The sequence below is a fragment of the Plectropomus leopardus genome, chromosome 4, assembly GCF_008729295.1.
Source record: "Plectropomus leopardus isolate mb chromosome 4, YSFRI_Pleo_2.0, whole genome shotgun sequence".
In the NCBI taxonomy this organism is placed as follows: Eukaryota; Metazoa; Chordata; class Actinopteri; order Perciformes; family Serranidae; genus Plectropomus; species Plectropomus leopardus.
In genome coordinates, this window is record NC_056466.1 from 38,141,013 (window position 1) to 38,152,984 (window position 11,972).

An 11,972-nucleotide genomic window follows, 5' to 3' on the forward strand; every position below is an offset into this window, starting at 1 on the left:
GTATAAAGCAACAGCATTGTCTGCCCAGGAATGGTGATGAGTGTGGTGCACTTCGCATTCCAACCACAGGGGCCAGTTCTATGCATCTCTACAGCCATCTCTGCAGTTAAACTCCACTACTATGGGGGTGCAGCCAGTGGGCAAATTGCTCGACAGCAATTCAGACATGGAGTAAAGTTGTCTTATGGTGACATAGATGTTGTATCTAGAAAAAATACTTCTGGGGGGCGCAATAACAGCCTTTAAAAGTGCCACTCAGGCCTAGATCACAAAAACAAGACTTTAAGCAAATGAACACACTCCTGAGTTCAGATAAGGGCTCAGTCAAAGAGAAGAGTAAAAAAGTGCCAGGCAGATATGAGCATGTGGGAACCTGTCAGTAAAGACTAAGGTCATGTTATGTTATCTGGGAGAGAAGCAGAGACATTCTGAGACCTATGGGCTATGTAAACACATACAGCAAAGATAAGAACCAGCATACCCCACATTTCTGTTCTGCTTTCACAATAACACACACTGTTCCTATATTTCTGCTCCTTATCAACCACTGAAATTACCTTGGACTGGGATTTTTACCAGGAAATGTGTGCTCCAATGCAATAATGAAAAAGGTAAAGTGAACAAGTGAGAGGACCCAGTGTGTTTCAAAGGTTGCCTCAGGTCTTTAAGTATGCTTTTGTGTGTGCACATTGTACACCAGTTTATTCATGTCAGAGATCAAGTTTGTTGCTTTTTTTTTTTTTTACAAAGAGTTCATAGCTGAGGAAACAAGTATGGCTAAACCCTTTTCCACATTAATGGATTTAAGCCCACTCAAAAAACAGCTGAGGGGTGTCTTCCTTTTACCTGAAATAAATAAAACAAATTATAAATAAACCACATGGCTGACAAAGTGTATCTCAGCTACTTAGAGAGGCTTAGAAAAAGCCCAATATCAGATATCATCAAAGACATTACCCTGCATGCAATTTCCCATGGTGAAGGTCAAGACAAACATGATGGGTTACATTGTTAATCTTGATTGGTGGAGGGCAAGAATGACGATGAGGATGTTGAATTAGACATCCACCACAATGGAGGAAGGAAACAATATATAATGTGAGAAGCAGCAGAGACTGAAAATCACCTCCTCAGGAAGGCAGTATTGAAAGGTGCTTGACTCGCTTTATTTCACTATGTTTAACTCCCAAAATTCAAGTTTAATTCAAGTACATTTCAAGACTCCAATTTGACTAAAACCTACCAAGGAGGTATTTTTTCCTACAGGTTTGGTTTAGGTTCTGCTGCTATCCAGCCAGTCCACACACATGGGATGGAGGTGACCATGGTGATGACAACAGATGCACTCATGTGGATCAAGGGTGAATCCAAGTGACCTTTCAATGAAAAATGTGCGTGAAGGTGGGAGGAAATGCAGGCAGGGTTGGTTCCGTGTTACCTGCATGTTGGGGAGGGGGCGGGGCAGGGTTCTGTCACATGACCTCCGCTCCTCCTCCAGAGCTCGGCTCAGCATCTCAAACTGCCTCTCCTGCTCCCGCATTGAGGCCAGCAGGGAGGCCGTACTGGCACACTGCTCCATTCACACACTGAGAGCAGAGCACGAGAAAGGAAAGGACAGGAAAGGACAGGACAAGGTCAACAACATAGAGTAGAAACATTCAACCAACACCAGGATGTAATTGAAGAAAAGACATAGAGCAAGGCTGAGTCCCCCAAGCACATATAAAGTCAGAGGGGCCCTGGCATCGTGCACATTTGTTAATGCACACATTAAAGCACTAATGATGTTGAATTTTAAAGGTTAAAAAGAAGCAGGGGCTGACACAGGAGGGCAAAGCAAGGTAAGATAAATAAAGCAAGAGAAAGCACAGGAGATAAAGAAGCAGGTACAAAGAAAAAGTGTGATCAGACAGAATACGAGCAAGAAACACTGAATCAAAAGCAAGTGTTAAGAAAGAGCTCACTACTGAAGGATTTATCTGCAAAAGTGATCATTCATTGCCAGGACATGGTGGGACTGCAGATCATGGATGAGGGAACATTACTGTCACTTAATTGGTGCATTTCTTCACCTTCTGTTGTGCATTGTTAAAAAATAGAAAGAAAAAAGTGAAAACTAGATGAAGGACTAGTGCAAGTGTGAGAGCATTCAGAGACAGCATCGCATTACCACATTTGGCAGACCTCATTTTTCTATTATGCCACTTACTATAACAATGGATGGCAATTCAAACAGAAAAAGTCATAAAAAATAGGCTGGTCAATGGTCTTTTTTGGATTTCAATCAATGATCTAGTGTCAGATAGTGCTATGGAAGCATTATCCTGCATTCCAAGGTAAAAAAAATATATATATATATAACAAGCAACTGAAAACAGAATCAGTCTGGCAGATACCTTCCTCATATCAATGTTAAAGACACAAAGGGCTGTAAGGCACCCAGTAACTCACCTGGGCACCCCGCGTATAATTACTATGTCTATGAGCTATGAGTTGTTATTCTTTAGAATTACGTCATTAGCTTTATAATTTATGTTGGTAGCTTTGTAAATATCATACATCCTTCAATGCATTAAAGAGGTCATTCTTAAGCACTGTTAGGTAATGCTTTGTTACTTAACACTGTGGGTTGTGAGTATTTACAAGCATTGTAGCACAAGAAAAATATAAATGCATACATACTGTAAATGTATTTTGCCTGCTGAGAACAAATATCCCTCCCTCAAAAATTAAACAGAAAAACTGATTAATGCTGTCTCTCTGCTACTCCCATAATATATATATATATATATATATATATATATATATAAATATATAAATATATATATATATATATATATATATATATATATATATATATATATATATATATATATATATATATATATATATATATATATAAATATAAATATATTAAATATATAAATATAAAGGACATAAAGTCTGCATGTAGGGCTGTGCAATTAATCAAATTTCAATTTCGACTGCTGACAATTACAAAAACAATGTAATCGAGAAAAAACAATTATTTGCAAGTGTACCTGTATTTCGTCTTGTCTTGTGCCCTGAATGCCATGGGCCTGCGCATTTTGGCCCCTCCATCCCTCAGCCTAAACTCATCACATGCAGCCGATACTACCAGAAAGCAAGTTGTATCAGCACAAGGAAAGATGACAGACGGAGAGCAACAGCGTTTGGGGAGCAAATTAGGCAGAACAATTCTGTTGTGCGGGAACACTTTCGATATGAGGCATCCGACATGGAACAAAAATGAATAAAATGCAAGATTTGCGACATGGTGGTGTCTGTATCACATGCATCAAATCTTATCAATAAGCTTAAGTTTAAACACAAATTGGCCTATGACCAAATCATAAAACAAACAAAAGGAGAAAAGGACAACCCCAGAGCAGTCGTCAGTTAAGGACACAAATTATACAAAGCAACTCAACAGGACTTAAATTAAGGCATCAAAAGAAGCTCTATTGTAAAAGTATTAAGGGAAATTAATGTTCAACAGTCTTTTATGTTCAATAAATGCAACATGTTTACAAAGTCAGTGAGTAATCCTGGTAAGTAATCATGATTTCAGTATTGACCAAAATAATCATGTTTATGATTTTCGCCTTTATCAAGCAGCCCCACCTGCATGTAAAAATAAAATAATGGTGTATTTTTGTCCTTTAAGAAGGGTCATTATAATTCAGTTTTCTCCTACAGATTTCATCCAATTGACTTCAAATTTAAGAAATCCTCTCAGAAGGCGTGGGACATCAAAAGTTATTAAATTTGTGAGTTTTCATCACACTGTGGCCGTTACTGGGCCAAACATTTCCATGTCTCGCCATGAACCAGGAAGTACCCAAGGGGGAGGGTACTTCCTGGTTCATCACCTTAGTGACCATCACCTTAGCAACCTGGTATTTGCCGCCAAACAGGAAGTTGTTGCAAATTCACTTTGCATCAACCGATTGGCCCCAAATGTTACAGCTGAGATCAACGTGCAGCCTTGTACACATCAACATGTCAATTCAGTGCCACCAACTGGGAAAAAAAAGAAGTGAACCTCTTAAGACAACTATACTTTGATTTACATGACATTTACATGGTTTGGTCTACATATGATGTAAACCAGATGATGTACATTTTGTGTGGTCTCCAGCACCACCCACTGGCCACAGGAAGTATTACCCCATATGAAATATTTAACTGAAGGATCGAAACTCTCTTCCTACTTTTTCTGACTTTCACTGTTCTGGGGTTACTTGGCTGACAATTATCAATGTCTCACCATGAACCGGGACGTAAACAGTAAGTGCTTTATAACTCTAAGGGACATGGTCCAATCTGCACTAAAAACTCCACATGTTGGATGACAGTCTTGCCCTGAACACACCTACATGACAATTGTTACTATTACTTATAGCCCCCTCTTCTGGCAACAGGAAATGACATAGAAATGACATGCGAGTTTATCCGATTGACTTCAAATCATCAGCAATTCACATCAACATGTCAATGAAGTATGATACTCACAGCACCACCAATTGGAAAAAAGAAGTGAGCCTCATAACACAACTATCCTTTGATTTACATGAAATTATTTACATGGCTTGGTCTACAAATGATTTAGACCAAGATGACGTAGATTTTGTGTGGCTTCCAGCGCCACCTAGTGGCCACAGGAAGTACTACAACATGTGAAATGTCCAAACTCTCTGCATACTTTTTCCGACTTTCACTGAAATGAACGATTACATCACTTGGAGTCTCGCCAGTAGCCCCGACTTGCGTAGGGGTGCAAAGGCCCGTTCATCGCTGCTTGCAGCTTTAATTAGGGCCCCAGTGCTGAACGGTGCGAGGACCCTCTTGGAATGCAAAGAATTGTTATTATTATTTTTCTCTCAAATGAATTGCATTTTTGGAGGTCTGAACATGCTCAAAAAAACTAAGGTTTCATTAGGATCCCGCCCTGAACATATCAGTATGACAATATCCACTAGTCATAATAGCACCACCTACTCGCAAAAGGAAGTAAGCCTTGAGGGACAATTATCATTGGATTTACATGATACAAATGATGTACACAAAGGTGACATTGAATTTGTCTCCCCTCTGCTGACATCTAGTGGCAACTTGAATTACTACACCATGAAATTTGGCAGCTTTATCAGGTCTGTTGAAAAAATATTTTAAGGGTCTCAGGCGCAAGTTTGAAAAAATGGCTCAGGACACCCCCTATTACATTTGTGTGAAACAGCCCCCGCCTCTGCTTTCACCTACATTAACCAAAATTGGTAGGCACATGTAACACCCCAAGATGAAACATCTTCTCAGAAGGACTTGGTCGTCAAAAGTTATTAAAATGTGTGGTCATTATTGGGCCAAAAATGTCCATGTCTCGCCATGAACCAGGAGGTAAACAGGAAGTAGTTAATAACTCTAAGAGACATGGTTCAATATGCACCAAACGTCACATTTGATGACAGTCCCATCCTGAACACACCTACATGATAACCCTTACCATTTCTGTGCCACCTACTGGCAACAAGTAATGGCATGAAAATCACGTTATTCTCTGATGTAGTATATCTCCTACAGATTTCACTTCACCCAGTTGACTTCAAATGTGTTCCATGACACCTTAAGACATTTGATATAAGAACTGATTTAAAAAATGAGTTTTCGTCACACCATGTGGGCGTGACTTGGTTTCCAACTTTGATGTTTCGCCATGAAACAGGAAGTTGTCGTATCTCACCCTAACATCGTGCAATCTCCCAAAAACTTCTACTGCTTGATAAAGAGTCACGCCCTGAACACACCTGAATGGCTCAATTGAGTTATCATAATAGCGCCACCTACTGGAGACAGGGAGTTACACGTTTTATATTTTGATGTGCACCTCCTTCCAAGTTGACTGTACTCAGCTCAAACCCCGTAAGAAAAGCTTTAAGACCATGACAATGCCTGCTTGTGATTTAATAGGTTTTTTATGAACATTGTTGCCATGGCAACATGGTCTTCGCCGCCAAACAGGAAGTTGTTAGAACTTCAGTTTGCATCAACCGATCGGACCCAAATTTTACAGGTGTGATCAAGGTGCAGCCCTGAACACATCAACATGTCAATTAAGTATGATGATCACAGTGCCACCAACTGGAAAAAGAGAGTAATACTCTTGACACAACTATACTTTGACATAAACATGGTTTGGTCCACAAATTATGTAGACCAAGATGATGTACATTTTACGTGGTTTCTAGCGCCACGGGCCACAGGAGGTATTACCCCACATTAAATATCTAACTGAAGGATCGAAACTCTCTGCCTGCTTGTTCAGACTTTCACTGAAATGTAAGATCACGGGACATCGAAAGTTATTCAGTTTCTGAGTTTTCATCATACAATGGGGGTGTGGCTAGGTTTTCAACTTTGATGTCGCCATGAAACAGGAAGTTGTAGTAGCTCAATCAGACATTGGCCAATCTGCCCCCAGACTTCTCATGCTTGAGTCCCAACCTGATAACATTTGCATGGTTCATTTGACTAATCGGCATACTGCTACCTACTGGAAACAGGAAGTCACATGATTTATATTTTTAGGTGCATCCACTTACAGGTTGACCACAGTCAGCTTAAACTTGGTAACAAAAGCTGCTTTAAGACCTCTATGATGCCTCCTTGTGAAGCTCATATGTTTTTAATGAACACTGTTGCCGTGGCAATGTAGTATTCGCAACCAAATAGGAAGCTGCTCTAATTTCAGTTTGCCTTTACGGATTAGCCCCACATTTTTTGCAGTTGTGATCAGGTTGCAGCCCTGAAAACATCAACATGTCAGTTAACTATGATACTCAATGCGCCTTCTGCTGGCAACAGGAAGTATACCTTGTAACACAATTATCGTTTGATTTAACATGCTTTGGTCTACAAATGATGTAGACCAGGATGACTTTGATTTTGTGTTCTCCGGCACCACCTAGTGGTCATAAGAAGTACTACATTGTGTGAAATATCTCACTCAATGAGTGCAGCATTCTCTCCAATGAATTGCATTTTTGGAAGTCTAAACATGCCCAAAAACTCCATGAAAATTGCTACGCTCATCCAGACTGGCGAAAAATCTTGTATTTTGGGGTCTTCAGAAATGGGCGTGGCAAAATGGCTCCACAGGAACTATGGGAAGTTCACATTTAGTTTCACCTACAATTATGAAATGCAGTACACTTATGTATCATGCAAAGACAAACAAAAAAGCCTCTCAGACCCATCCCCTAAAGTCAACAGGGGATTAGCTATTTTGAATTTTGTGCTCAATTTTGGCAATTTCAGGCCTCATACTTTTGCCATCTTCTCCTACAGCATTAATCAGATCGACTTAAGAGTTGGTGTGTCCATTTTCAACCCCTTGGTGATGAAAAGTTGTCACAGGTCCGTGAAACCTGAACTTTTACAGTTTTCCCGTTACGGGCCATACAATTTTGATGTCTTCTCGCCACAAAATAGGAAATTGTTGTAATTTTGGTGTACATTGTTCAATCTGCCTGATAACCGTCCCCTCATGCACTCACTGCTGTGTCTAGTAGGGCAGAGCGTTGATACCTAAAATCAATATCACGGTTAATTGAACATTTCACTCAAATTGTGCTTAATGAACAATTATTTTGTTTTTTTGCTTCCCTGTTTTTTTTATTTATTTTTTGACCTGAAAGTTCACTGACATGGTTTCATTTGACCACAGTGTGTTGGAGTGTAATAAACATATGATGCATTATTATTTATCACACGATCCAGCATTACATAAGAATTAAAAGCTCCATCTTAAACAAACTTCAAGTAAAATTAAGTATAATGTGCTGATAATACGCCTACCTCTGACTGCAAGACTCTGACTTGAACTTCTACTGTGTGCTAATAATCATTGTTCTTGAGAAAAACAGTTTTAAATAAGCCTATTTCTTCTATAGCTGCCAACAGCCTGCCAACATTCTGAATTAGAGAAAGGTTGAAAGTAAGGCAATGTGCCTGTGGCCCCAGGCCCCCAAATCACTATCTTAGTGCTCACTTCACAGAGTCTTTTGCAATGTTACCAATAAAAATATAGATTTTTCTAAAGGAAAAGTCAACTATACTTGCTCATTCATTATATGGGATCTTAGACTGTCTTATCTTCTCCTCTGTATATTTCTATTACTATTTAATGAAAACTTGGAAAACTATACCATTTTGTACTGCAGTTTAAAAGTCTCTCTCTGTCACAGAGATGAGGAAAGACAAAGACGTTTGTTTTACTCCAACTTCCCTGCTTCCCTTTCAAAACAAAAGCCCTCTGACAGTGTCTCTGTGGACAGAATACCATCAGTTGCTGATACATGGCATTTTGTTTTGTCAGCTGTGCATGACCTTGCACAACTTCATAAATGAGTGGAATTTGTGGTTATAAATATGAAAATACGGTACTAATATCTGCGGGCAGCAATGTGGCAGCAACGTTGCAACAATGCTGCATGTGTGAACACTAGGGCTGCAGCTATCGAATATTTTAGTAATCGAGTATTCTACTGAAAATTCCATCAATAAATCGAGTAATCGGATAAAACATATTTTTGTTTAGTTAAAGAGCAATTATAAATATACATGAGACAATAAGACATTTCACCTAATAATGAACCATTGGTTTCCTTTTTTAACTACCCAGTTAGCTTTATTATGTTTTTATTTTCCACCCTCATCACTCTACAGCGCTGTGTTTTTACAGATTAAATAAAGCCTGTATGAAAGGCACGTTAGCCACGCATCGACAGTAGTTATAATTAATAGAAACCTAGCCCTCCGCAGGGCTAACGTTATGTTAGCAAGGTACAGTAACGTTAATCTCATTAATTAGCGCTACGTTAACTTAATTTTGCCTTGTCTCGGGTGACGGTCCTCCGCTCTCGGAGTAAACAGGGTGCCTTCGGTGGAGATGCTGCAGCATTGAAGACGTACTGTTGTGGTATACAAGCGCTGTCTTACAGTGAATACACGCAGTGTTCGCCTTGGTGTCCAGCTTGAAATGCTCCCACACTTTTGACATTTTCTGCCTTTTCCTTCGCTTTCGTCGCCTTCTTCGTCGTTACCTCTACATCCATGGTTAAAACCAAACATATCCGCCGCCTCTTTCTTCTTCCTTTACGTGCGTGACGTCAGCTCGTTGTGCCGCATTAAAAGTACTCCGGGCGAAATACCATGCTTTGAGCTGGCAAATTTAAACGATTCCTCGAAGCAGAGAATATTCCTCGATCATTTTTTGTAATCCAGTTACTCGAATTATTCGAGGAATCGTTTCAGCCCTCGTGAACACAACTAGCATGAAACACGCTGCATTTCAGCGAGGCTAAAGTCATGCACTTCTGACACGCGGCTATGAGAAACAGGCCTGACCCTGTGGAACCAAAGATTTCTCATTACACAGTTTAACCTCCTCTCTCCTCGCATCTCCTCCTGGGCTCCTCCGCTCACATCTCCTGTGGGAGGGACTTAAGGCGAGTGAAGGAAGCTTGGAGTCAGGTTAGCGTAATTAAAAGCACCCCTTCCCCTTCTTTTTGCATCTCTTCCTCGACTCCTCAGCTCGCACCTCCTGTGAGAGAGACTGAAAACGCGGGAAGAGAAGGCGAATGAGGGACACGAGGATTTAGGTCAGTGTAATGAAAAGCACCCGAAGTGTGTGTGAAGGGGAAGAGAGAGAGAGAGAGAGAGCATAAAAAAGAAAACCCAGTGACTGAGGGACACACCCCTGGTGTACTTTGAAAGCCCATCATTACAGGGGCTTACAAATGATAGCCCTCATTAAAACACCTGGCAAAGCACCAAGGGACCAGGCCCGACAAACAAAATTTACTTAAAAATGTTATGCCTCTCCCCTTTAAATACTACAGAAGGGACATTTCTGAGAAAGCTTGTCCAAACTTGCTCACAATCTTTTCCATTTCTGTCTCAGTCTCAATGCAGCCACGCCTGCAAGGTATTTAGAGATCATGACAAGCATGCCCAAGCAACAAGCATGCTACACTGAGACTCACCATGCTGCTGACTAAACTAACTTAAAAATTAACAATTCATGGTTACTTTCGACAAGCTACCAAACAGGTTTATGTGTATGTTGTTGCTGTGCTACGTCACATGCCTAAACTCATGAAAACCACGACTGCAAGCCTACTCCGAGAATGATCCGGCAAGGCAGATTTAGCCTGAACTACATTATCAAAACACAAACACGCCTGCCACCTTACCACACCCACATATCCAGACCAACACAACAGGTTTTCGCTGTTTTACCACCTCGTTGCTCCGCCACCGCCCCCTGTCCCCATCCTCTCCCGCGTGGCACATCAAAACATAGCTGCTGAACCATTAAACTGTGTTTTCACAACAGACTTTAAGAGCACCAAAGTTAAAAGCAGCAGAGCACTCGCTCTGCAAGCATAATAGCCCGAATGGAACCTTGTCTCTTCACCGTCCGCAGAGAGTGGGCGTCTCAGGTAAAATACATAACGGCAAATTGATAAGTAAACTGAGAATGGACTTTGAGTCCAACCTGAATGGCCCAGTTACTTCCTTGTACTCGCACCTGTCCTGAATACCTCCCAGCTCGCACAAAAGTATGATTAAATGTTGCTGCTTTGATTTTTTGAGGGCAACAAGCCGCAAGGACTAGTCATGAAACGTTAATGTTATTGAAATATTATAACAATAACGTTGTATCAGCCATCTGCAAACCAGCCCATTCGCGTTACGTGGTGTAGGCCTACTTAACTTTCCCGAGTCTCACTCTAGATTAGTTATTCATCATGCTAAGGATGGAATACACCGAGGCTCGTAAAATTAGCTCTTGCTATGATAGCTAGCTTGCGTACACTGCACATACAACAAACCAAGTTAACCAAATTAAGGATCATTTCTCTTTCCACCAACAACAATCCCAACCCCAACCCAGCGGAACCGAGCGCGAAATATCAAAGGCAGGTCGTTACCTATTCCGGAGACTCTAAGGCTTGTTTTTCAAAGTCCATTAGTGATTGCGAGGAGGATTCAGGCCTAGCCAAGTGGAGAGCTGTTGCTGCTATTGCTGCCGCTGCTGTGCTGACACGATCCACACCTCCACCCGCCTGTCGGACAATAAGTGAGTTGCAATTAGACAAAAAAATCGCGCCCCACTGGCCAAACACCTTACAACTGCACAAATAAAGTGTCCACCGCAGGGCGAGGGCACTCGTAGTAGTTACGGTAAATAAGACCCACCAATCCTTTCTCCCCTGGTTTGGCTTGTAGTTCATTTGTCTCTGCTCTTCCTCTCCACTGGAGGGGAGAGGCGGGGCTGAGCGAAGGAGAATAGAAGAGCCGGGGGGCGGGGCGTTTTTTTCAAATCTCTCAACTCAAAACCCACCTCACTTCCAATAGCCTGTTCAAATCACTTTATTCTGGATTCCGCTCACAACACAGCACAGAAACAGTTCTCCTCAAAGTCACCAATGACCTCCTCTCCTCAGACTTTGGTACCCTCAGTATTCTCGTCCTTCTCGACTTTACAGCGGCCTTTGACACATTCAGCCACACCATTCATCTCTCCAGTCTGGAATCCTCCCTGAACATCACCAGCACTGCCCTCTCCTGTTAGAACTCTGCTGTTCGTTTGCTCATTCACTCCTGCTCCTGCGATCCCCCCACCTCAGCAACCAGCTCATTCCTCACTCCTTGCACCATCCGCTCCTCTGATGCTGAGCATCTGGAGCTGCACTGACCTCTCCCAGTTCAAAACACTTATCAAAATTCACCTTTTCAAAACTGCTTTTAATGACTTATTAATGTCATATTAATTTTAATGTTGTGTATTTTATTATGTATTAAAATGCATTGAATTTTATAATCTTTTTTTTTTTTAATTCTGTTAAGTGTCTTTGAGTATCTTGAAAAGTGCTCTATGAATAAAA

The 11,972-nt window shown here is 41.0% G+C and overlaps 1 protein-coding gene across 6 annotated transcripts in view; it reads right to left on the minus strand.

The window, feature by feature from the left end:
• ctnnd1 (catenin (cadherin-associated protein), delta 1) overlaps nucleotides 1–11,358 on the minus strand; it is a 99,633-nt gene extending 88,275 nt beyond the window's left edge. For 4 of the 6 annotated variants that reach the window (XM_042485093.1, XM_042485094.1, XM_042485095.1 and 1 more), the window contains exons 1-3: nucleotides 11,284–11,358; nucleotides 11,016–11,150; nucleotides 1,439–1,586 (exon numbers count right to left, since the gene is read on the minus strand). In XM_042485093.1, coding sequence (XP_042341027.1) covers nucleotides 1,439–1,579 — 141 coding nt within the window. In that variant the 5' untranslated portion in view covers nucleotides 1,580–1,586; nucleotides 11,016–11,150; nucleotides 11,284–11,358. Of the gene's footprint in view, nucleotides 1–1,438; nucleotides 1,587–3,041; nucleotides 3,405–11,015; nucleotides 11,151–11,283 lie in introns of those variants that run through there. The other 2 variants (XM_042485096.1, XM_042485092.1) reach the window with 2 other exon arrangements.
• Between the last annotated feature and the right edge of the window lie 614 nt (nucleotides 11,359–11,972).